At 38.2% G+C, this 26,701-nt stretch overlaps 4 protein-coding genes across 4 annotated transcripts; 1 reads left to right on the top strand and 3 right to left on the bottom strand.

The window, feature by feature from the left end:
- Positions 1-252: 252 nt before the first annotated feature.
- Positions 253-3,389, bottom strand: LOC112172668. The gene is made up of 9 exons (XM_040508959.1): positions 3,264-3,389; positions 3,031-3,152; positions 2,864-2,933; positions 2,458-2,762; positions 2,155-2,280; positions 1,433-1,570; positions 997-1,116; positions 728-897; positions 253-589 (listed from the first exon to the last, which is right to left on the bottom strand). The coding sequence occupies exons 2-9, from the start codon at positions 3,094-3,096 to the stop codon at positions 466-468; spliced, it is 1,119 nt and encodes a 372-aa protein (XP_040364893.1). The 5' UTR covers positions 3,097-3,152; positions 3,264-3,389; the 3' UTR covers positions 253-465.
- A 13,219-nt stretch (positions 3,390-16,608) lies between these two features.
- Positions 16,609-18,819, top strand: LOC112172669 (mediator of RNA polymerase II transcription subunit 28). The gene is made up of 4 exons (XM_024310105.2): positions 16,609-16,768; positions 17,076-17,253; positions 18,305-18,417; positions 18,500-18,819. Exons 2-4 carry the CDS (start codon positions 17,094-17,096, stop codon positions 18,632-18,634), a joined length of 408 nt encoding a protein of 135 aa, XP_024165873.1. The 5' UTR covers positions 16,609-16,768; positions 17,076-17,093; the 3' UTR covers positions 18,635-18,819.
- A 172-nt stretch (positions 18,820-18,991) lies between these two features.
- LOC112172667 lies at positions 18,992-22,966 on the bottom strand. The gene is made up of 5 exons (XM_024310103.2): positions 22,711-22,966; positions 21,671-21,829; positions 21,416-21,588; positions 19,398-21,330; positions 18,992-19,231 (listed from the first exon to the last, which is right to left on the bottom strand). Exons 1-5 carry the CDS (start codon positions 22,825-22,827, stop codon positions 19,172-19,174), a joined length of 2,442 nt encoding a protein of 813 aa, XP_024165871.1. The 5' UTR covers positions 22,828-22,966; the 3' UTR covers positions 18,992-19,171.
- Positions 22,967-24,014: 1,048 nt separating this feature from the next.
- On the bottom strand, positions 24,015-25,551 carry LOC112174722 (desiccation-related protein PCC13-62). Its single transcript, XM_024312513.2, has 3 exons — positions 25,067-25,551; positions 24,749-24,974; positions 24,015-24,521 (listed from the first exon to the last, which is right to left on the bottom strand). The coding sequence occupies exons 1-3, from the start codon at positions 25,426-25,428 to the stop codon at positions 24,141-24,143; spliced, it is 969 nt and encodes a 322-aa protein (XP_024168281.1). The 5' UTR covers positions 25,429-25,551; the 3' UTR covers positions 24,015-24,140.
- Positions 25,552-26,701: the final 1,150 nt, after the last annotated feature.

Here is a 26,701-nt window from a genome sequence, read left to right as displayed (position 1 = left end):
GAGATCAATTGCTAAATAAGGTTCTCTGATAAAATCTGAGCCAGATATTGGTATTCAGTCCTACTTTGTGATATATATTTTACATTTTAGGAAGGTCTGCAATAATCTTATATACTGTCTATTTCTTGCCCATTGCAATGAATCCCTTGTTATTTGAATGTACAATCTTTTATTTGTTGAACGAACACAATTTTATGGGGTGCTCTTTTTTGTTACATCTTGCAGCACTGGAAGCACCAAACAGGCAGCATGTACTTCAAAAAGCAGTTGAATAAAAAGCTCCTCAGTTCTATACATTAATAGCGTTTGGCATGGTTAAAAACTCTTCCAAATAACCCCGTTGAAAAATATAATAAGATCCCAGCTGTTGAAATATCAAAACCAACCGCTACATCACAGACCTTGGGCAAAAGCCAAAACAAACAGGGAAAACATACATGAAGTTGAGTATAGGCTCTTTTATAATTACACGTAGTAATCATCAAGTTCCAGACACATTAGGGCGTCTGTCGCAGCATCCTTACAGATTGCATGCGTCTGCTTCGCCTGCCTTATCAATGTTTCGACACCATTCTCGACCATAATTTTTCTGTCCAGTGAAAAAAGTTGATTTTACAACGGTTAGTTCTCAGTATCGCCTTGGGCAATCTTGCGAAAAGGGAATCAAGTGAGGAAGTGCTGAACAAAATGGGAATTACAAAAGAAAAAAAAGAAAAAAGAAACTTACATGTTTTCTGAGTTTTTTACAGCAAGATTCCGGATAATGAGACAGCATCTCCATTGTAGTATTTGTGCAGCAGGGAAATCCTTCATGACCTTGATTGTAAGTTTTCCAACCCCGGCTTCAAATGCACAGGCAGGGGATTTTAGGGAGAGTATTGAAATAAGAGACATCATCTGTACCATGATGGAAAAGTTAAGTTAATGTTGCATTGCCATATTTAGCCATCAAAATAAACCATTATTATGCAGATCACTATGCAGATTGCACTTTACCTCTTGCAGGACTGAAGAGTCAGAATAACATGGAGTACCGCTGAGGTAAACTAGCGCAGCCAAACTCCGTTTAGAAACCTCAGCCAAACTCTCCTCAGAAAGAATTGGACTTCGTGCCAACTAAAAGATGATAATATATAAGAGGTGCCCATAGAGCTTCACCAAACAATAATAAATCCTAGACCTTAAATTATTTCTAGATCATCCACATTGTTGAAATCATCGGTTTCTATGTTGACCTTAAACTCAACTAAGAGTAAAAAAAAAAAAAAATGAATAAATAAAGAATGGATGCAAAAGCTGTGGTTTCAATTATTTTTCCCATACTAATATACATAAACAATAAAGTTTGAAATTTAAAAAATCTGCACAGCATTTTCGCGGCGTCTTTTATACAAAAGAATCCGTAATGGTATAAGAATAAAATGACTTGTACCTTGGAGAACAAAGAACAGCAAGCTTTTGTTACTGCTTTGTCTTGGTCAGTACCGAATATATCTGGGAGAACGCTTTGAAGACAGGAGAGAACTCTAGCAGTACCACCCTTTTGAATTATGATTGCACATATTTTATTCTGTGAAAAGAAAAGGCCAAACTGTAAGACACAGTTAAAATAACGAAGTAGGGGAAAAAAAAACAAAAGGACCTTTGTATTGACATGAGTTATAATGACATAATTATGCGGAATTCTGACCAAGTTATTATCTGATCAATTAACAAAGTTCAGAAAATGTGTTAGTGAGATGCATTGGCTAGGCCAGGTGAGATTCGTAGGTTTGCCAACTCTAATTTGAGTTCGTGGCAGAAGCACCTAGAGCAGATACTCCTCCTTGGAGGAACAGAGTGTCACATAAATCTCACTCAATAGAAGTGATATTCCAACTTATGCGTGTCTGCATATTGAAGTACTGACTTCATGATGACAATACCCAATGAAAGATGCAAAACTTTGTCATAATACAAAAGTCATGTTAAACGCTTCTACATGTTACTAGGATTTGAAAAAATAGGATCAGCATCAATAATGCACAAAACAGAGATCTTATCCTAGAGAATAATAAGATTATGAGCATGAACTGTCTAAAATATAAAGACCCCTTTGAGTTTTAATAAAACATAAAATTCAGACCGTATCTAAACAGAATACAACATTCTTACATTGAAAGCAATAGCGTCCAAAGCGATGGCTGCTAAAAAACGCTCAGATAGGGCTGCTGTGTTCATAACTTGAAGCAGAACTTCTACAATTCCAGTTTGGGCGAATTTCCGCGCATTACCACATATCTGAAAGTTTGAGTTCATAGCATGATTATTTTGTAGCATATAAGCATTTGAATGTAAAGTTAGGAGTTACCAAAAAAGATGTTATGTATTCATGTTTAAATAATCAATGATTTCATTTACGTACATTTTTTATGTGAGACAAAAGATTGTGGCAATTTGCAAGAATCTTCAACTTACTTGGGAAGGCGGAAAACGAGTATCGTCAGGTGTTAAGAGAATATGTATGGCATCATATAAACTGACATTCAAGTCAATGCTGCTTTCACCTCTTGCGTGTCTACTTTTTGAAAGTGCTTGCAAAATAAGCTCTTCAATGTTCAAGTTCATGAAAGACTCTTTTGTATCCTTGTTACCCGTTGAAGCAGCAGCAACGACAGCAAAGCCACTGAACAATATGTCTCTGTTCCCAAATCCATCATTTAGAATACGCACCACAACCTTTGGTCCATCTCTTGCTCTAAATTCCTCTCTACTTTGCAAATCTACAAATCAATAAAACCCGAGATGTCACAAACAACAGATACAATACCTAAAGAAAATTTTCACAAGAAAACTACAGTCAAAGCCGCATTACTCATCATACCATGAAGATATGAAGCCATGTTCTTCAAGCCCAAAACAAGATCTCGAGTAGCCTGGCACCTAATCAAAACCTTAGAACATGTAGAACAACTCAATATAATTGCGCAGTTTCTAGCTAGAACCTTCAGAACTACACAGCTCTATAAATTCATCAAATAGTTAAGTTACCCTGTCGCCTTTTTGACTGCTTTCACCAGAACTCAACTGCTTTAGGCTTTCCAAGCACTGAATCATATGGAACACAGGGTTTTTCTTCACACTAACCTCTCCTGGCACACCGGTTACAGCGCCTGTAAAACACCAAAACCAAACATTTAATTACCTAATGAAATGAAACGAATAGTTAGGGTTTCATCAAATCGAATTGGGGATTAGGGAGTTTTAGGATTAAAGAACCACACCAGAGAATACGGCGCCCTGAGAAGTTGAGGTTTCTTCAGTAATCTCCCCTTCTGTTCTCTCGAGACTAACCTCGTTTACCAAATAAAAACGATGGAAGTGGGGGGGGTATGGCTTTTGTCTCCCCCTTTTTGTTATATATACACTAGACCAAAACACACACTCTGTGTGTGAGTTTAATTTTGAAAAATAAAAAATAAATAAATAATCATTAGAGAAAACGTGGGGAGTTTTGGAATATTTTTTTTGTTTTTTGTTTTTCCTTTTTTGTTGTGGAATTAGGAAGTTATAGAGAGAGATTTTAGGGGAAAATAAATTAAAATTTGATTTTGTTATTTTGCTTATTACGATTATATCCTCTATTTATTAAAAGATATTTTTAGAAACTCTATGGTCTAAGGATTTAGTCGTCTTTTCACGTCCACTCTGGCTAACAAAGCCTCCTCTCTTAATAATAGTATAGATTAGTTGTTTCATCAAAAAAAAAAAAAAAGAATGTAAATCCAGCACCTTCATCTCTCTTGCATGAATTTGAAACAAAGTTTTGATGCCCTGTAGTATTTACAACAATTTGTCACATTGTTTTTTCTTCTAGGGTTCATGCTTTAGGGAAATATAATACGGGTTACACAAGAAAGAAATATGATCTTCATTCTTCAATAACATACTGCAAGGCTGATCATTAGAAGAACATGCATTATGTTAAACGAACACCTTGACCTCAGACAATATTGTGATTAATGTGGATGTGAACCTTCTGCTAACTCTATTACCCATCATGTCGCGGATTAGACCAAGCCGTCATGTCAGTTGACTTGCTCTCCTACTGAATATAGGAGATTTGCTAGAGATTATGAGCTATCGGGATTATTCATCAAGTTATAAACTAGTGGTGTATGTGGGGTGAATATTGTTGCATAGCTTGGAGATTCCCCTAGCAAGGCTCATTTTCTCCCTAAAACACTGCCTTTTGATCTTTTCAAGGAAACTTGAACTATAGCAAAACTTGAGTTATCTATTGCCAATATGAGTTGACCTCTTTTGGGTTCATTGTTCTGACGATTAAAATACCGGCATGCCAAAAATGGGAGCATCAAATGTCCAATTTCAATGTCTATTTTAGGGATCCAAACCCCGCATGTAGTGATTATCCTTAATAAAGTTGAGTAAGACATTAATCTTGTTCCAATTAGCATTGGGTCACACTTATATGTTGTTTAAGAGATCGTAATATGTTCAAATCAAAATAGAAGTTAATCTCTTGAAATCATTTTTCTCGATCACAACCAGCCAACAACTTATTCATTTTAATTGTCGACTAATTAACTTTATCGCCCATGTTGTTCTTCACCATTGGAGGAAAGAGGAAAGAGGGCGGTGGGTGGTGTCAGTCGAGCCTTGGAGTAGTAAGAGAGACGATGGAAATTGTGTGTCGATCATTGATGAAGCTAACAAAACACATATACTTCTGTAAATAACGAACAACAAGATTATAAGTTCCAATAAATTAGAGTACCAAAAAGGTAGCTATAACACCAAATCACTGATGCAATCATTATCATATTGTCATGGATGCAATCCTCCTATTCGAGAAGCAACTCATAGCATACAGTGCAATGCATAGTATACGCTATGAGTTACTTCTTGCAAAGTTGTGAACATCATATAACGAGTTGAGAGAATATATGTGAGCAAATATATAAACTCTTAATTACAAGTTCGCTCGTCTGGTACGGTTCACAGTTGTATCTCTGGAGTAGTTGACCATATGTATTTTTTTTTTTTTTTGGGTCTGAGTAGTTGACCATATGTAAATATTAATATTCTGGACCATAGAAATATTTGCCAGATAAGTAATAAGATAATGATGGAACCCCAAGTGTGGGGCTAACTTTCTATTTTTTTACAATAAAATATGGGGCTAAACGGCTAATTGACAGAAAGGATTTCTTGAATTTCTTACAGCCCACCAGGTCTGGAGTTCCATAAGCCATTCAGAACATCATGAGAGAGTGAGAAATGTCGAGTGGTTTCTGAGTTTGAAAACTCCATCTGCTCTGCCCCAGCAAATTAGGTCGTACAACTGGAGCTGAGCGTAGATCGTGCCCGTCAACCAAGGAATTGCTATTTTACCCCTTCAATGTTTCATGTGGATTTGAGAGAGTTATCATCAAATCATGAAATCTTGGGTGCCGTGTCAAACATAGAGCTGGGTTTACAGTCTAGGCTTGCGAAAATTTCAGTATTCAGAACCCTCATATATATATGACTTTTTATTTTTTTGAGAATAGAACCCTCATATATGACTAGACACACAGCACAGTACCAATAATCTCTTTTCGTTATGATGAATTGATCAACCTACAATTTTGCTAGCTGATCATGACTTTTTAGTTTAGATTACTCTTTTTTAGGCCCTTTTCATCTTTTCAGATAGATTATTTTTTAGTTATTTTCAAACAAATGTGAAATTTGGAAAGTCACACTGGAATTTCCATGCCAAGCCACTTATAATTTTTTTTTTTAAAGACGTCAAGCCTTTCATATATTCGAATATAAGTGATTGCACAACAAGACCTACCCTCGAGAGGGCCACGTCAATATCAAGCCATGCAAGTTACCCTAAAGCAACCAAATGAAATCATTATGGTAATAGGACCAAGAACCAAACCTAGACAATGTTAGGGCAAGAAAAGAAATAAAACCCCCAACTTATTCAACGGAACCCAGGACCACCCTACGTAGAGGGGGCATCCCCAGGATCCATAGTTACCACACTCAAAGAAGTAACCTCCCCCACGACGGTCTCCTCCACCACTGTAGTCGTCTCAGGTTCAACTGTTACCATTGGAGAAATTTCCTCCACAACAGCCTTCCCCGCAGGAACCTCCCCCATCGCCGGATCTTCCTCCATAACCAAAGCTTTCTTGGCAGTATGAAATTGACACTTCTTAACGTTTTTGGTTGAGGCAGTCCCTAGCTTCCAAGGGTAGATCTCCTCCACCCTATGCTTATTCTTTGCACCTAAAGGTCTACCCACCTTACGCCTCTTCAGGGGAGAGACAATCAAGATACCCGCCTGATGAGGTAGAGCTAACTCAGGGACAAAACCAATACTCACAGATTCAGTTATGGGGACAGGAACCACAGCCCGAGCTTTCTTACTGTACGTCACCAATTCCCTAGCCTCAGCCTTCCTTTTAGTCCCATCGACCACAGGCTTCTCCACCGACTGCCGGGGTGGGAAAGGGATAACCGGGACCGCCACTTGCCTAGCTAGCTCCTCTGTAGCGTGGCCGGGTGCAGAGAAAGACAACCTAGAATGGGAAGGCTTGACAGTAGCGGTGGCCACACTACTGCTCATAAACAAACCTGCAGTAGCCAGAAACGTCGGCCCTGACGTTGAACCCAACCCAACAAAATCAGGGGCGGGTTTGATCTAAGGTTAGAGCCCCCCACCTGCAAACTCCCGGCCTGTTGCTGCGCACCAGCCACGACGGTGGTGCTATACATATCCGGCGGCCCTGCATAGCCAGACTCCAAGTGTTCTAGTAAGCCGCAAACCCTACAAAAACCAACCATCTTTTCATATCGGAAAGTCACCCTAGTAGAAACCATATCCTTTCCTATCCCAAACTCGAAGAGCATAGGAGGGTAGGCTTGCTTCACTGGAGTTGTGATCAGATGGGAGATGTGAACCCTAGCCTTCAAGCCACGTCGAATATTCGCTTTGTCCAACTGAAGGACCTGACCCAGAGAAGCACCGATCATGGAGACAGCTTGAATGGTCATCGGTATTGGAGGAAGGCCAAGCACTTCCACCCAGACTGGGATCACTGGGATAGGCACCGACTCCGCCTCACAGCAGCCGTCATACACCGCCAAAGCAAACATAGAGCGATCATAGAACCACGACCATCCGAACAAGATCTTATCTCGTTCCTCCGGCTTGTTAAAACGCAAAATGAAACGATGGCCTTGATTCCGGATAGAGAGTCGCTGTTTCAACCCCCACACAGTGGCCATGGTAGCCATGAAAGGACGTGAGTCAAAGTTCTTCTTCTGAGACAACAACCTCCCAATGGCATAGGCCTAGCTAGAGATCGCCGACTAGCCCGCAGTCCCAAAAGACACCCTCCCATTCTCCTTGATTGCGAGCGCAGCAGCCATACGGGCTGAGACCTCCTCCACCATCATGTACGTACGACAGCTATGCCAAAACTTCTCAACCTAGAGAAACCCTAGCGCAGAGATTTTGTCTTGAGACAACCTAGCCACGTATAATTCTTAAACTTCTTTCTTGGAATTATTGATAATTTATCTTGTGTCTTTTATGAAGAAACTAAAGACAAGTCAAGAATAATAAACACAAGTTATTTTGCATTATTGCTAAATGATAAAGATTCCCGATCCACTCATCTTCAATCGTGAAGAAACTAAAGATATACTAAATAGTCGAAGATGAAACAGAATATAAGCTAAATACAAATGTTTACAAAAAATGGAAATAAACGAAATGCACCGTGGTCTTTATATTGCTTTTTATATGTGCTTCTTCTTGATCAATATTTAGTGTCCTAAATCAGTTACTTACTCTCTCTATCCTCCTCTCGGTGAGCAGTCACCATTTCTCTCTCTCACTTCACTCTCCTGTCTTGTGTAATTCTGATATTGTTTGAGAACCCCAAAACATAATTATGTTCTTGACGAGTCGAACTTTAAATTGCAAAGGCTAATTTGATCGATATTATCTTGTTTTTATTCTTACAACTAAAGATATGTTTACACTTTACCGTACGTATTAAATATGAAATATATGGAACATACACTAAAGATCTAAGCTTAGGAAAAAGGGGAATCGAGTGATGCTTAAATTCTGAAAATTTTGATATTTGTATTGCGTTTGTTCCCTGACAATTAAAGTCTTTGGGATTAAATTGGGTTGGGTTCTTTTTTTTTTTTTTTCACATGAAAAAGGGTTTCCAAAAGGGAGTGAAAAGTGTCAAGGATTGTAGTGGTCATAGGGTTTGGCAGTGGCGGACGCAAAAATTTATGTAGGTGGGGGCAAAAAAAATTTGAACAAAATACACTCGCTACATATTTTGAATCAATATATTTCTCGGTACATATTTTATTTCCATCTAATTGTCATAAAATACACTCACTACATTTCCAGGCAAAAAAAAAAAAGAAAAAAGAAATTCAGCATGCACTAAAGGGAAAACCCACCATCACCGACAATTCTTGTATAAAGACTAAGCAATATAAAAGATTTCTTTTTTTTAGCCGGGTGTCAATCCATTAGATGTAATAGTAAGAAACATGATAGAAAGTGACTCACCCGAACAATTAGGCTACTATAGAAATGAGCGATGAATGAAAAATCTACAGCAAAAACTCTAGCATTAAACAAACATAATGTAACCATGGGATGAAATTCTAAGTAACCAAGTAACCTGACACTATTAAAGAAGACTAAGAGCACAGTCAAGATCCTTCTCCAATATTATTCATGATTTTAAAGAAACACCCTACACATAGAATAAGCAATATAATAAAATGATTAAAACCCTATCACAAATGAATGTTAGTAATCATCATGTAATACTTTAAAAAAAAAAAAAATTTGATTAGTTATGAAATCATGAATCTACACCTACTATGTGAAACTCCTATAAATTAGAAATTTACGTACAAATAAGATAAGAAGAGAAAGATCAAGGTTTTATTCAAAAACAAGAAAAAGCGAAAGATCAAGTCAGTTTGATAACTGATTTGCAGACACAAGCCAAATACTTGACAAATAATAGATTAACACGTTTCCATTGTTTAATTGCTGTGGGGCAACAGATTCCTTGCTCCTTAAATTACACAATAGTCAATAGGTGTTGTATACTTATAGGTCTAAGTCTGGAGGAGTGTGGGGGTAAAAGCAATGAACATACAGTATCTGAGGCTGCTTAGGAAAATAAAAAAAAACTCACTGGCCCCCCCTTTTCCCCACGTGCGTCCGCCAATGGGGTTTGGTCAGTTTCAGAGTGGCTATTCTTTATTGTGAAAAAGGCTCTGAATCTTGGAGAACCAAAGAAAGATGGGATCTTGGTTGTGTAGTAGTTTTGGCCTTTGGGAATATTGTTGAGAGCTGTGATCAGCCACTGGAGCTTGCTTGCTGGTCACTGCTCTAGAGCTATTCCTCAGCAGCATAACAAAATCGATTCTCAACCCGACATATGTCACAAAAATTTTGTAATTGTAAAAATAAAACATCCGATCAAACATTTATAAAATCAAAATGATTGATGATGAGATATATAGCACCAGGGATCCGGCTTGCATAAAATCTTATTTCAATTTCAGGTTCAAATAAATAAATGATTAAGAATTGACGGGGAAAAAAAACATGAACACCTTTTTTTTTTTATCTTTTTTTTTTTTTTAAACCCCATCCCCCATGCTCAAACTCTTGACCTCTTATATATGAGACCAAAGCCTTACCACCCCACCAAACACACACACCCTGAAATATAATTCTTTTGACATGCATTTTATGACAACCCCAACAATAAATGTAAAAATAAATAATCTTTTTTTGAAAAGGAGTTGATTGCATTAGTAATCAAGCCATGAAACACCTCTCTTAACAGATATTAAAGAAAACTTTTTTTATTTTGTAAGAAAGAACATATCATTAAGAATGGATTAGCATCATTAACACCAAGAAACAAAGGAAAAGAGCACAATTTGAGTATCTAGTTTCATATAATTGGGAAGGTTGTGTCAGCCGGACCAGAAGACAGGTGCCAATCATTATAATATAATTTTGCTTTTCTTTATTTTCTATACGAGTAATTTTAAAGGTCATTGACTCAAAGTACCAAAATTATCTCACTTACCCCAGCAACAGATTTTTATTTCCACTAACCAAATTTAAAGAAAAATGACTATCCTACCCTCAACCTAATTAGGGATGGCATTAAAACCCACGGGTATGGGTACCCGCGGGTAATTTTTCCTTTTGGGTATCTGTTAATGGGTATGGGTATTAGTTTATGGATATGGGTATGAGTAATTACAAAATACCTGTATAAAAATGGGTTGGGTATGGGTATACTCGTGGGTACCCAAATTTTACCCAAATACCCATATATCTCGTATGAGGATCTGACCGTTAGATCATCGTATAATTGTGAAAAGATGATTCAAAAGGCGATCCATGAGGATCCGACTGTTGGATCAACGCATTATTTTGAGAGGATGATCTTAAGGGCGATCCGTGAGGATCCGACCGTTGGATCTTCATATAATTTTGAGAGGATGATCCTAAGGGCGATCCGTGAGGATCCGACAGTTGGATTATCGTATAATTATGAAAAGATGATTCGAAAGGCGATCTATGAGAATCCGACCGTTAGATCTTCGTATAATTTTGAGAGGATGATCCTAAGGGCAATCCGTGAGGATCCGACTGTTGGATCATCATGTAATTGTGAAAAGATGATTCAAAAGGCGATCCATGAGGATCCGACCGTTGGATCTTCGTATAATTTTGAGAGGATGAGTGATCCGTGAGGATCCGACCGTTGAATCATCATATAATTGTGAAAAGATGATTCAAAAGGCCATCCATGAGGATCCGACTGTTGGATCAACGTATAATTTTGAGAGGATAATTTTAAGGACGATCCGTGAGGATCCGACCGTTGGATCTTCGTATAATTTTGAGAGGATGATCCTAAGGGCGATCTGTGAGGATTCGACTGTTGGATCATCGTATAATTGTGAAAAGACGATCCAAAAGGCGATCTGTGAAGATGGTTCATTTACGAACAGAATTTTATTATTTTACATTTAATCGCCAAGTTGTGAAAAATTTTTACGGAAATAAATATTTGTTTTCAACGTATTGCTTCCTCGTGACTAAACCAACAATTTCTTTTTTAAACACTGTCTCAAGTATTTGAAATACCCAATCGACCAAAACAATGATGAAAATAAAAAGAATAAAAAAATTATTTTTTTGTCAAAAAAGGAAAGGAAAAAAAAAACTGAAAAGATAGAAAATAGAAAATTTCAAAATCGAAAAATAGAAAAATTCATATAGAGAAAATGACTAATGCAGGGGCGGGGGCGAGGAATCCCCCATTTGAAAATATCCTCAATGGGGAATGGGGCGCTTAAATAGTGAGTATTTAAAGAAAAAAAAATCTCAGCCTTTAATAGGCTAAAGGCCTTACATTTATTAAAAAAAAAAAAAACCCTGCCCATATTGAAAACGGATAAATGGGTGGGTATGAGTTTACCTGTTTAGAAATGGGTTTTGTAAATACTCATACTCGCGATTCCCCGAATTATTTGATGAGTATTACCCACGAACTATTATTGGGTGGGTATTACCCAGCGGGTATTACCCAATGGGTATAAATGTCAACTCTAAACCTAATTAATAAATTACATTGTGCCACTATCTCATCTCTCTCTCCAGCACGCCAACACATTCTCTCTCCTCCCTCTCCGGCACACACTACCTTCGGTTTTTCCACGTTGGTTTTTCAACTCCGGCGAGATTCTCGAGAATGATATCTTCAGAGGCGGCGAAGATGGCGAGGATGTGAGTGATGGTCGAGATCGACCTCCTCGGCGGTCCAAAACGACCTCATCGGCGACGAGCGCTTTTTCTCCCCTTGGGTCCTTGCCCTCTGGTTTCTCTTTTTCTCTCTCTCTCTCTCTCTGCCATGGAAGCTCCGGAGCTGGAGGACAAATCCAATCTCCCCGCCCAACCCAGCGCGTCGTAGAGATTGGAACTCATCGTTCTCGGTGGAATTGGAATTTGATATTAATTTCCCACAGTTGGATGATGAGTGAGATCTCCGGTCTTCAATGATGTTGGAGATTAGGGACTGTCTGCAACCGGTGAAGAACAGAAGAGACGTGGGTGCCCAATCAGTTTTTTTTTTTTTGGAAAATGGGTGGAGAAAGAAAGAAAATTGAAAAAAAAAAATTCTATTAGGGAGCAATAGACATCTATTGGGGGGCAATAAATGTTTTGAATTGATGTAATCTCCTCTTCTTTTTCTTAATCGAAGTTTTATTTGTCTAATTTTAGGAAGAGTAGTTCCCATTCCGGCGACCGAAAATTCTATTGGGGGGAATAGAGGTCTATTGGAGGGCAATACACGTTTATTTGGGGGGTATTAGAGATCTATTGGAGGGCAATAAAGATCTATTGGAGGGCAATAAATGTCTATTTGGGGGCAATAAACCTTTCCGGCGACCTCTGAGATCTCCGACGACCTCTTTGGGAATCTTCGGTGAGGTTTTCAGAAAAGTCCAGTGGGCGGCGGCCAGTGGCCAAATTCCTGCGATCGACAACCGGTGACCGGAATCCGACTACCAGTGATGGGATTCCGACGCCCGCTGGCCGGAATCCGACAAAGTTTTCTATGGTTTCTCTCTCTTCCATTCTCTCTCTCTCTCTCTCTCTCTCTATGTAACAAAGGGTTAAGGGTAAAAATGTCTCAAAAAAAAAACAAAAAACAAAAATTAATGGGGTATTAGGGAAGACCTCATTAGAGTGTTTTGGGTAAAAGAGAATTAAAAAAACTTACTGGGATAAGTAGGAAAAAAAAATCTCTAAAATTGAGGTAAATAGACAAAAACCCTAATTTTAAATACACATATACCTATCTTATGAATGCATACCCAATTTTTTGTAAAATATTTAATCCCTATTTCACCGTTCCAAGTATCATCATTTGGATGTTGAAGGTCTGATCTATTTTAGGGCAAGCATGCAATGAAGATAGAGAAGGCAAAGAGAGAGAGATGGACTAGACTAAGAGAAGATAAATCCAAATTAATAAGAGTTGAAAACCATTATAAATTTGGTTGTTTCAAACAAAAGTTGAAGATTGAAGAACAAAAAATAAATTTAGAATTTCAAATGATCATGGATATTGTTTGAAAATTAAAAGTAGCACTGTTAGAATCAATTTCTACCATATGAGGAGATTAGATGCATCAATTCTTTTTCTTTGCTCACTTAGAGATTAATATCGCTTCAATCTCAGATACTAACTTAAAATCAACATGAGACAAAGGAAAAAGCATAAATACCGCGCTTTCAATTCCCATATTATATTTTCCACTATGCTTCTGATCGATTTGGAGGTCACATGCACACACCCATCTTTCTACCTTTTTTTTGGTCCGAACACGGAACACCCACCCATCTTTGTTCCCTTGATTTGCTTTCACCGTAAGTAATGTATTCCTTCGTGCTCTTCTTCTCATCTATGTTTCAATTATAGCTGCTGAAATCGGTCTTTTATTTTTTATTTTTTCATTTCTTGCTGTGCATGTGTAATCTTGGTCCAGTATGGCAGAATTTTCTAAGTATAGCAGGACCTTAAGAATTTACAGAAAGAGTAAATCAAAAAAGTAGCTTCTCTGGTGATTAGACGTGGGAAGAGAGAGGAGGGGAAGGATGAGAGAGGAAGGGGTAAACAGGGAAAAATTTAACAAAAAAATTAAGGGGTGTGTATTGATAAAATATGAATGTGTATTTAAAATTACTCTTTCCATACAAGTATATAATGTTGCTTGGTAGAATTTTATTTTTATTTTTTGTTTTTATAGCTCGGTTGGGCCAAAAAATTTAAGGACAAGCAAAGATTCAAAGACCTTTGTTGATGGACCTTTGTTTTTAGGGATTTTGTCCATTTACCCCATTTCTAGGGATTTTTTTCCCACTTACCCCATTACGTTTTTTTAATTCTCTCTTACCCAATACACTCTAAGGGAGTATTCCCTAATACTTTTTTTTTTGTTTTTAATTTTTTTTAATACTATTTTACCCTCACCCCCTTGTTACTTAGAGAGAGAGAAAAAAAATAGAAGAGAGAGAAACCATGGGAGACTTCGCCGGAGCCCGTCACCGGTCACCGGCCGCCGGATTCCGGCCAACTTTCTCAAGAATCCTGTCACCGGTCGCCGGATTTCGGTCACCTACTGCCGTCCACTGGAATTTGCTGAAAATCTCACCGGAAAGTTTTTTTGCCCCCAATAGACATCTATTGCCCCATAGTAGATGGGCAATAGACGTCTATTGCCCCCTAATAGACGTCTATTACCCTCCAATAGACGACTATCAGCCATGTATTGCCCCCCAATAGACGACTATCAACCATGTATTGCCCCCCAATAGAAGCCTATTGCCCCCCAATAGGACTTTCAGTTGCCAGAATGGGAACTAATCTCCCTAAATTTAGACAAATAAAACTTTGATTACAGAAAAAAAACAAGGAGATTACATCAATTCAAAACGTCTATTGCCCCCCAATAGAACTTTCAATAGCCAAAATGAGAACTAATCTAAGCAGAGCAGGAGGAGTAGATTCTCAACATCATTAGCCACTTTCTCCCACAGATGAGAGAAAAGGAGAAAATTGAAAACAGAGGAAGTCCTCAAGTGGGAGCAAAATGAAGCAGAAACGAAACAAATTGAACTAACAAAGAAATGAAAGACAGAAGCATCGACTACTGATGGATTGTAACACAGAATCATTTCAAATTCTTACAGTCAAAAGCATCAAAATGCAAAAATAAAATAATCATTTCATATTGGATAGTGCAAACCCTATAACAAGCAATCAAACCAGAAATGCAATTGAATCTGAATCGGATGTGAAGAGTGGCTCAATTGAATCTGGATCGGATGTGAAGAGTGCGTCGGAAAACATGAGCATCTCCTCCACTGTGAGCATCGGAAATAGCAGATAGTAGAATGATTGGGTCAGAGTTCGCCGGTACTGTGACAACGTTGACGGACGCCGATTTCGCCTTCGCCTTCAACGACAATAACTTCTCTGACCGGTTGATCCGGATCAAGATCATGGTCGGCTGTTCGAGGAAGCTGAGATCCTCGTCGTCCTCAACATCTCCTCCGTCTTCTCCTTCTCGAGCCTCAGAGCCAAAGGAAGAACAAGGCCGCCGAATCCATCGTTGATCAGAATAAACTTGTCCCCGGCGCCATGATCTCCGGCGGAGACAGCGTTTTCCGAGGTGTGGTGAAGGCGGCGGAGGAGCGAGTTCGATCTCTGGGAGGCGCTGACGATGTCGTTTTCGTCGATTTCCGGGAGGACCAACTCCTTCTTGCTCCACGGCGATGGCGGCATAGCCAGTAGCGACGGGGAGGGAGGGGGTCGGCGTCATGGGCATCGTGCTGGAGAGAGAGAGAGAGAGAGAGAGAGAGAGAGAGAGAGAGAGAGAGAGAGAGAGAGAGAGAGAGAGAGAGAGAGAGAGAGAGAGAGAGAGAGAGAGAGAGAGAGAGAGAGAGAGAGAGAGAGAGAGAGAGAGAGAGAGAGAGAGTGGCATTTTGTAGTTTATTAATTAAGGTGAGGGTAAAATTGTCATTTTAATTTAAATTGGGTTAGTGGGAGTAAAAATCTGTTACTGGAGTAAGTGTGATAACTTTGGCTCATTTTCGGGCTTTTGGTCAAGGACCCTTGTTTTTATAATATTCATTAGACAAAATAAGGCACAACATGGTGCAAAGATTCAAAGAATACAATTTATATGTTCATGGTCTTGTTGTGTTGAGCCGGTCAATGCGAGTGTTTGGTCCAAGTTCTGAAATATTCCAAAGTTAAACAGATCTTAAATTTTTAAACAAACTCCATCCTCATCTCAAAAGGTAATTACAGGGCTAATTTAAAGTATAATTTACACAAACCCTAACTCAAAGGAAACTTAGAAATTTACCATCTCTAACAATCAGCAATCGCCATCAACATCAACCGCAAAACACTAGTCGTCGCCACAATATAACACTTCCATAATCTAAGCCACCAAAAAATTTAATGAAATTATGAATAACAAAAGACTTATCGAAACAACCGGTCTTTGAGTAGTCGCCACCGAACGCAACCACAAGAGCACACTGAAAAACCTTTCAGGCGACCTCTTTTGACTGTCGTCGCAAGACAATCTAAACAAGACGTCGCAAAGCAGAACAAAATTCTCTCTTTAACCTGCTAGCTATCAGGGTCAAATAGGCTTTTGTTTCCTAGTTTTCTAGACACCAAGCTGATTCTCTGAGAATGACAGTGGAAAAAATTGATAGATTAGTGATCCAGTCATCCTTACTGCTATTTTATAAAACCATACATCCGCAAACATTGAGTAAAATCATCTTGATGCAAAAGACCTTTGTTATTGCCTACAAAGCTCGACCCCATCATAAGATGTTTACTTTGTCTTATCTAAAAGGATAAAAATATTTTTATTTACAGTAACAGAAAAAAAAGTAACCAAAAAAAAAAAAAGTGGAGAAGAAGATTGTTTTTTTTTGTTGAACAAAATTGAATTTGGGAGAATAAAACTGGAGAATAAGAGGCAAACCTGTACTGAGAAAAGAGAAAGAGGGCGGGGAAGGAAGGCTTCACTGTCTACACTAGATGAGATTTTGTTGCCCAACGAAGCTTGATTGAAGCTTTCACCCTCATTCAAGGTAACACGAAATTTGGTTTCATCTGTAGGAATTTTACAGAATACACATTTGCGTTTTGGGGTTGGCCAAGCATTTCTTGTTCATGAATTGAATTCAATCTTCCGATTAATGGGTTCAGAAAAGCTTCAAACTTTTGAATCTTAGATTAAACTTTCATGCTCGTAAGGCAATACCCAGATACGTAAATCCACCAAATCATGTTTAAATTCTAGCAAATTGATTTCTTTGATGGGTTTCTTGTTACCTCATTTGCACATTTCATTCATACTTCAATTTCCTTCTTGTTGTTTTTGTTGAAATTTTGCAGCACTTGGTTATTTGGGAAATGGCTGAGAGAGAACAGCAGCACCAGGGTGATGCACAGATGCAATCTCCAAAGGATGACATGGTGGCATTTGTGATGGCATTGGAGGCTGCTTTGCTTCCATGCTTGCCTGCCAGAGAGCTTCAAGCAATAGACCGTTCACCCCACCCGTCTCATCAGAGTTAGTGCCATTATCTCTTTACATGTCAAGCTTGTTTTGTGTTTGTGTGACTTCATTTCAATTCATATTCTGAAATGAAACTTGGGCCATGGATTGCTCTCGGTACAAAAGATAATGACTTTTTTGTTTGAGCTGGTGAACTTTGTAACATGTCTATGTAACAATTTAAAACTTGGGTAGCAATGGGGAATATCTTCTAGTTAAAGGGAAGAATAGGAATATGTTAAACTGGTTAAACACTTGGTTGGAGGTTCTTGCGTCAGCTCTGGCAAAGGAGCATTCTAGTTTTTGTTCAATAGAGGGATTGGGAGATTTGGAAAGAAATCTAGTCGCTGGGAGAAGGAGAGTTTCTTCGTTTGAAGACTCTTTAACATTCAAGGAGGTTGAAAACAAAACTTAAAAAACCAAGTGTTAATGTCTTTAGTAGTAAATAGTGGTTGGACCTGAGAGAAGTTGGAGATTACATAATTGTACTGCAGTACTAAATTATTTGTGAGAACCTCAAGTTTGCATTCTGCCCATCGGATGTGTTCATGATGATATAAATTTGTTAGTAGTCATCACCTGATTGACCTTATTCCCGTTGAAAACAGTCATGTTTTAGTAGTCATCACCTCTTCAAGCAAGACCAATGCATTAAAATTGCTGTTTATACTAAAGAATTATGGTATTTATATTTATTTTGGTTCAATGTCTGTTCATTCTTGAGATTTCTCTCTTGATGGAATTTTGTTTGGGATTGTCTTAAAACTGTTGGTCATGATTCTGGTAAATATTGTCTCCCCAAAGTATCATTTTTCAGTGGCCACAATGATCCTTGAAACTTTAAGTGACTGTTGTTTGACGTTTCAGATTGTGGCGGATGGTAGTATATGTGTATGAACTCATCAGCTTAGGGAGAGTTTGTTTATCGATGGTTTATCTAACTGTATGATTGTCCGTTACTCTTAAGTAGTGAATAAAGTTCAAATCTTGCGGTGCACACTGACCAATAGTTCACCAAGGGTATTACTTTACGGTTGAAATGGCGTTTATTTTGTCATTGCTTCAGTTGATGTTGAGAGACATGCCAGAGATTTTATGGAAGCTGCCAAAAAGCTTCAGCTCTATTTTATTGGTCTGCAACGTGAGGATCTGCCCACGAATGCTGAAAAACTCAGAAAGGTAAACTATAACCATGTTGTCTATTTACCATATGTCTATTTGGCCTTGCATACTTAATTGTGGTGCATTTTCATTTCTCCAGGAGATTGCTGTGATGGAAGAGGAGTTGAAGGTAAAGAATGAGATTATCAAGAAGAATGAAAGGTTAATCCAAGGGTGGAAAAAGGAGCTGAAAGACCAATTGGACAGACACAATACTGAGCTCGAGGAAGTGTAGTTACTTAAGCAATAGATAGGTCATCCCATCTTATGGTAGATCATTTGGTAGCTTAGCAAATGAATGCTTTTTTCCCCATCCTATTTCCCGTATAAATTATGATCAGTTACATCCAAATTGGCTTGAGAATTTTGCTGATTCTACGTTTGGCTTTGTTGGCAGCTGTTTTCCGATTGCTTCTTTTACATGTCTAGCAGCGTATTTTATGCTTGCTTGCTTTAGCTGTAAACATAGTTACGGTCACACCTAGCTGCATAACCGTTTCCCAGGGGCTTGGGACAACGAAACCACTTTAGCTGTGGACTTGTAAGATTACTAATTATGGGGAAAAAGTTCTGTCAATCAATTTGACTATGATGGCTTTAAATTGGGGAATCCAATCCAATCTAACTGATTGCATACTTTTATACACCAAGTATTTTCCTGTAACAATACAAAATCGTTAAAGAAACACAAAAACATTGATCATTAGGTTGATCAATTTCAGAAACATATTCTTTACAATTTAAGTGATAACTGCTTCATATCTTCCCTCCCTTAACCTGAGAATCCCACAGCTTGCCTCTTTTCCTCTTGTTCAGCTTTAATCCAAGCAGCCTATAAAAATTAGAAATACCAACAGTCAGAAATATAATTAAGAACCACACTGCATTTGCAAGCAACACATAAAGTGCAAGAGCTAACTCATAAAGTACCACTGCATTTGCAAGCAACACATAAAGTGCAAGAGCTAACTCATAAAGTACAAGAGCAAGAGATATACCTTATCCAGTTCAAGTTTCGATTGATGTGGCTTCATGGAGTTTCCTAAGCCTAGACCTCCCCATTGTTCTTGTAGTTCTCTCTCCCTTGCTTGTTTTCGAGTCACAGAGAATCTAGTCCGGTCCTCTGGTTGCTGAGCAGCAGCCACCTTTTCTTTCTCAAGTCTTGATTTATGTTTAACCAAAATTTGGTCCAAACCACCTGCTTCATCCACAAGCGAATGCAGCTTTGCCTTACTTCTCTTCACTTCAACAGGTTCTTCTGCACCAAGCTTCATCTTCTCTTTCTCCAACCTGGATACATGTTTTACCAAAACTTTGTCCAAGCTCTCACATTCTGTAACGCTGTTTCCTCCCTTTTTCTTTTCAAGTGTACGATATTCGTAATTGTTTCCCTTTGCCAAGGCTTGCATTTTCTCTCTTTCTAACCTGTGCACTCGTTTAAGCATGATCTTGTCCAAACTATCTTCATCCCCTTCGGTTCCAGCCTTCTTATTTGTTTCCACTCCACTAGCATTTTTCTCCATGTTTTCGGCAGCATCCTTATTCAAGTCAATATTTTCTTTCTCCTCTGGTCCTTCACTAGAACAGGAATTGACATTCTCCTTTGATTCTGTAGCAGATGAATCAACTTTCTTGTTTTTAAGATGTGACAACCTGACTCCTTGAGTATTGTTTTCCCTTCTGTTCTTTGCTTCTTGGACTTCCTTCTCAAGTCTTGAGACACGTTTCACTAGGACCTTATCAAGGCTGGGGAGTTCTGGGACATTTTCTCCTCCCTGACTAACCCCTCCCACTTTTTTATGACTAATAGCAGATGTTCTCGCAAAGTTCTTCTTGGCCTCTTCAACTTCCTTCTCAAGTTTTGAAGAATGTTTAATCAGCATACTTTCCAAGCTAGGAGTGGTGTCAGATGATGTTTTGTTTCTCTCTGAGTTCTTCTGAAGTGTTTCAAATTCTCCTCTTGAATTTTCCTTTGCCTCTTCGATCTCCTTCTCAAACTTTGAACCATGCTTCAAAAGGATAGTTCCCAATCCTGGAACAGTCTCTGAGGTAATTTGGCTTTTATCTGAACTGGCCTTCTCATCAATGATTCTATCAGAATTTCCCACAGTTCCTTCCTTAGACTCATTCCTTCTATTCTTGGCTTCTTGCACTTCTTTTTCAAGCTTAGTCATGTGCTTAACCAAAAACTTGTCTAGACTTGGGAGTTCTGATTTAATTTCCTTCCTTCTTATCTGCCCATCTGAGAAGTATTCAGGCTTCCCTGCTCCTAAAGAAGACATCCTTCGCGGAAATGTCTCAGCAGCAGATCCTGGACCAAGCAGCTTGCTCTCTGCCAAAGCGGCATTTAAACCACAAGTAGCAACTATAGTGGCAAGAGAAGAGAGTTCCTCTTCTTTCAAGCATTGAAGCCTCTCGAGAATCATGACCACTATATTTTCCGTATTAAGCTTTCCAAAAGACTGCCTTCTATTTTTCTTTTGTCTTACCTCCAAACCTTGCATCTTACGATCCAAATCTTGGGAACTTTCATCATCTTTCTCGGCCACTGCTTCACGTTCTGATCCAGATTCTGATTCATATTCTGAACTGAACTGATTATTTTCACCTGTATCAGGGTTCTCACTAATTTTTCGAAGCAGTTCTTTGAACTCATCTTTACTAAAAGAAGGGCTGTTTCCAAGCCTAACTAATGCAACCTTGACAGCAGCAGCTACTTCTTTGTCCACCTCAAATGCAGTCTCAAAAGATGCTGTGACTGTGTGGGTAGTCGACTTTCCTCCATCTTTAGTGGATGTTTCTACTAAAGGCTTGCGAGTGCAGTTTGGTATGTCATACATGATAACTCCCATGGATGATGCCACCTCAAAAGCTTCGGCAGCAGCTTTGTCTGCTTTTAACAGTTCAGCTTCTGCTTCTTTGCTTTGAATCCTGACATAAAGATGAAAAGAAAAAAGTTGAGAAAGTAACCAAGTAACCATTAAAGTATTCATGCTACCACGCGTTCAACATTTACCTGGCTGCCAGAAGTATTCGACACCATGATGCTTCCACCAATGCAGCTTTTCGTGCCTGCATTGCCTTTTGTGCAGCTTCTCTTGCTGCCATTTTTTCCCTCAGGACCTTTGAGTAATGCGGATTAGAATCACCTAGAGTCTCATCAAGACTTAAATTCATGCCATCTGCTTCCTGAAAAAGATGGAGTATCAGTATTTTCAGTTTTTAAACTAACATTGCAAATGAATTGAGCCATTAGAGAGAGACGGAAAACCTGTAGCATTCTGATTTTCCTTATCAAGTAGGAGTCTCCTTTCTTTCGCGGGAACCAATTGAGAGGAGAAGTTCTACGGTGAGTAGGCTTCTTAATTTGTGATGTGAATTTGTTAAGAGAATTCAATGTTGATACAGCCGTCTCTTTCAAACTTTTGTTCTGGAATGCATACAAAACAATTAGTGGTGAAAAGATGGCAATTAGAGGACTTCACAGAAATTTTCATTTGGTCTGTATACAAAGGAAGCTCAGCTCCAGAGAATCTATATCACAGCATTTAATGCACATATAGACCAAAAAGAACAAGAAGCCCCAATCTTCAAATATCAAAATAAACAAACAAATTCGTTCAAACATAGATCATCACCTTGTGTGTTTAGCCAAACAAAATTAACCCCAACTCTTCCTAACATCCAATGGAATGCCTGCTTGTAATACAAAGACTAGGCACTTAAACCATCAGTAATCAAATAAAAGCCGAGCGAAATTAAGCAACGAAGATCATGCATTTCACTGAAATCAAATTCCTTCAGAATTATCAACATAAAGTAACGCTAAAACAGAACACTATGCAGCAAAATCAAGTACTCTAGTTCAGGAACAGACATTTCTTCACTCCTTTTAGGAAATAAAAACAAATTTACTGGACTCTAAATCGTTGATATTCCTGTGAATACAAATGAAAAATAGCACATATTCGAACAATACCAAAACAAATACCAGTCCAGGCATAGATTTTCAAGTTCACTGAAATCTAATCAAACTCGTAAGCTAGGATTTCAATTTCTAGGGCGATCGGAATCTCGCCTCCATTCAATTTGATCATCAAGAAAAAGAACACACGGTTTCGGCTTCTGAATCATCAACACCAGGTAAGAAATCTAATTACTGACCAGTCCGAGTCCTAGGGTTTCAAATCCACTCAAATCGAACAAGTACATATACACACACACACACACACAGAGTCGGAGATAAGTAGTACCAAATAATCCGAATCAAGAAATACAAGACTTGAATCTGAACGGAAGAGACTCGCTAACCTTTCCGAACTTGGAGCTCGCCGTGATCGGCTCGTTTTGTTTGCCGTGAGAGTCAGGAGTAGCGCCTTGCTTGTCTGAGACCTCTATGCAACCCAAGTCCAAGCAGCCGAGGTCCATGGCCGGTCAATTTCGCTGCGACTAAGCTCTCAGAGAATCGTAGAAGAAGAAAGTGACAGAGGAATTTGGGGATTTGAGAGAAGGAAGAAGAAGAAGGATCGGAGGAGATGTAGAGAGAGAGAGAGGGGTTTTGTTTTGAATTTGGGTGTAGCCGTTACAGGGTGTCTTTTGGCCCCTCTAACGGTCCTTTCAAAATTGTGTTACCTACCTTGTTTTGCTTACTTGGATTTTATTTTCCACGTCACAATTTTAGGAAGGCTCTCTCTCTCTCTCTCTCTCTTTTTTTCCTCTCTCTTCAAAAAGTAGTTTTATGCATTTTAAAAAGAAAAAAAGAAGATCTTATTGTATGTTTTTGAGGTTTGAAATATAAGAGATTTCAAAGGACTTCGGTTTATTATCTCTTTGTGTGTGAAAGATTTTGAATTCTAAATTCACTTCAATCCACCGACTAGTTTATTATTTGTTCTCAACTATTATGTTCTCAAAGTGTTATGTTCTCAACTAATTCACATCTCTCTCAATTACTATTAGTCACTCATGTCATGATACTTGTATTAATATTAAAAAATAGAAATCAACTTTAACATTAAATGAGAAAATAAACTACCTCAACAACTTAAATGTCTAAAACTCAAGATGGAGAAACTTGTTGATAACCTAATCAGAATCATAAAACACATTACCAAAACATTATTCAACATTCAAATTTCATTGTATTGAACTCACATTTCAAATTCACAATAGTATTGAAAACACAAACATCCATCCAAAACAATTTTCAAACTTCATTGGAATTTAACGATGTATGAATTGACAATTGATAATATAACCCAAATTTGGAGCTAAAATAAGTATTCCACTCAGATTACAAGTATGAACAAGGCAACTATTATTTTCACTGAACTACATCAAAGAACATCAAGAGTACAAAGGAAAGCACTACTTAATTTGCAATTCAGTTTAGAAGTCTACCAGTTCAATCTCGATCTCTTCTATGTGACTATATTTCTATCACAGTGTAAGTGGAACAGATTATATACTAGATTACCTTACGAAGATTATTTTTACAAAATTTTCAATCAAATTAGAGATCGATTATTGTCAAATAAATAAAAGGTTACTCAGAGATTAATGTCAAATAAATAAAAGGTTACCCAAAGATCATTTGCTAAGAAATACCAATATTTTCTTGTATCCCATGGCATGATAATCCAATAAACTATTGGATGTTACATACTGTTCTAATTACAATCGTAGCATTTATTTGTTTATTATAGTAGGCAGCATTTGTATCAGCATGCAGTTAACCCTAATTAGATCCTGGTAAGGTAGCTCTTTGCAATAACACCATTAGCTCCTTTAGGGAAAAACCCGCCAGGCACAGATTCATTGAAACTTCCATAGACAATCCTCAAGATCTCAGCCGGGGTTCTCGCGTAGGCAAGAGAATTTGCATCAGCGGATAGAACATTGCTGGTTGTCTGATTTTCTGCCCCGAGCGTCTTGTTAGGCAGTATAATGCCTTCATCTTTGTTGCCACACCCACCGAGGGAGTTCCGTCTTGCAGAGATAAGGTTGGTTAATTCAGCCACCGTGAATTTGTACGGAACCACCCTCTCGTTTGCTCTCTCATACAGTAACGTACGTATCACTGCATCTTGTCCACTTTCAATTGCCAAGAGTTTTGCAACCAACTGCCCAGCCACAAGTACGGTATATATTAGGGGTGGGGGACCACAAAAAACTAAACAAGCTTTGCAGACGTACAACTACTCTGTGAATTTGAATTATTCATTAGGTTTAATTATCTTTTGTTGTATACATGCAAGGGTGCGTATACGCAGTCCAAATTCATAGGCTCACAAGATAATTGGCGTTTTCTATGATATATTCATATATAGTATAGTTCTCAGTTTCTTACGCTGCGAGAAATAGTGCTGTTAAGGCTTGGAAGGGTGCTGACATAGCCATTTAGTCCCACATACGGGATGATATAGGCTGCTAGCAGAAAATTGAGAGAGTTTGCATAGGGTTCAAATGGAGGAATGAGGGGGTAACCCACTACATCGTTGAAACTTCTTGCAAATAGCCCACGGCTGATATTTAAGAGAGGCCTTGGAAATCCTCCTACTGTGCTAGTAATCGCTCTGAAATTCATTAATACACATCATGAATATCCTCTAATATCATTGCTATAATTTCGTTCATGCATGCATTGATAGTTTCATGATTAACAAACCTGATATGGCCAACTTCTTCATAAGCAAATTCCTCAATGATACGAGCGACAACAGGGTCTTCAAGAAGGGCCTTCTGACCACCAATAGGAGGAGGACCGCCTTGGCTATAAGCAGGATTAATGCTGTCGAGGCCTTTGCCAAGAGCACCGTACAGAAAAAACTCAGTCTCCAAGAACTCCAAGTTCAAAGCAAATTGGACTCGATCAGTATCAGTGGCTGTAATGGGCCCGCAGTACTTGAGAGTACTGTTATCAGTGGCACCCAGGACCTGGTGAATAGTGAGGCTGAGATTCAATGCAAGAAGAAAAAGGGAGGCAGTGTTCTTGAAATGAGAAATTGAACGAGCCATTGCTAATTTCATGCAACAAACAAAATTAAAATGGATGGATGAGTGAATAAAACATGCATCCTTAGCCAAGCTTTTATAGGCATGTATGTGCACAAGTGCCCTCCGAGGGAGGTAAGTTCGTGGTCAGAAGCGTATATCTTTTCACACAAAATACACATATAGCTAGTCACGAATAAAGTTAAAGAGTTTTACAAAACCTTTATAGAATAGATCCAAAATCAATTGGTAATGAGTGGCCTAAATCCGTATAAACTCATTTACAAGGTCTCCATTTTCCATGATGAATTCGTACTATTACCATTTAATACACAATTGACAGTATCCTAACTTCTAAGAAGTTAGTCACTAAGGTACTCGTAGCATGCCCAACCGATCTATAAGGAAAAACATAGGATTGTGTAGTATGGACCAGCGAAAGATGCCCAATCCCTTTTACAGATGGCTAATCTTTTCTTCTTCTTCTTTGCTGTTTTAGTGAGGAATGCTAGCAATCAGTAAGCAAATTAAACTCGGGGTCCCCCAATTGACAGGAATGCTAGCAATCAGTAGCTAAACCATAGCTCTCTCCCTTATAGATTAAACCAGCTAGCTAACGAAGCTTGTACCTAATCAACAATGTTTTTATTAAGAGATTAACTATTTTAGTTTGGTCAAATTAAGAGCTAATTACACTGAAATATGGTCGATGGGTGATGATGGTACTTAACTGCGTTTTCAGTAATATATATTGCAAACCCGATTGTGCATCAATTCTGATTCTAAAGGAAACGTGAGCTCAGTTATTATTTTGATGTGAAAAATCAAAGATATTCATTTTCTGACTTTCGTGACATGCATCTAATTGATGGTCGTACATGCTAGGTCAAAGAGATGGAATCTAGGTGAATTACATTGCAGATCTGTGTTAATTACAGAGAAAGTGAAAAGATACCAAATCAAGCTTAAGAAAGAAGAAATGATACAATGGTCCTTATATCACTTAACTAAGAGAACTTTTAGCAATGTTAGCCATTTTTTCGTTAAATTTGGTATTTTTTAGTTAAATTTTAGCCAAAATGACTAAAAAATTATTTTGGGAAGTCATTTTAACATACTTCTGCATCAATTCTCTCCATTTTAGTAAGTTTTGAATTTATATCATTTGTTGAATGAAGAAAAAGTAGTTTAAATGTACTTATTAATTGTATAAATGTTTTAAAATAACAAAAAATAATATAGTCTCATCTCACTCTCTATATGTAGAAGCATAATAACTAAAAGTTAAAATAGAGAGCCACTTAAAATT

This window comes from Rosa chinensis, chromosome 6 (genome assembly GCF_002994745.2).
Source record: "Rosa chinensis cultivar Old Blush chromosome 6, RchiOBHm-V2, whole genome shotgun sequence".
Lineage (NCBI taxonomy): Eukaryota > Viridiplantae > Streptophyta > Magnoliopsida > Rosales > Rosaceae > Rosa > Rosa chinensis.
This window is presented reverse-complemented; position numbering and strand designations above follow the sequence as displayed.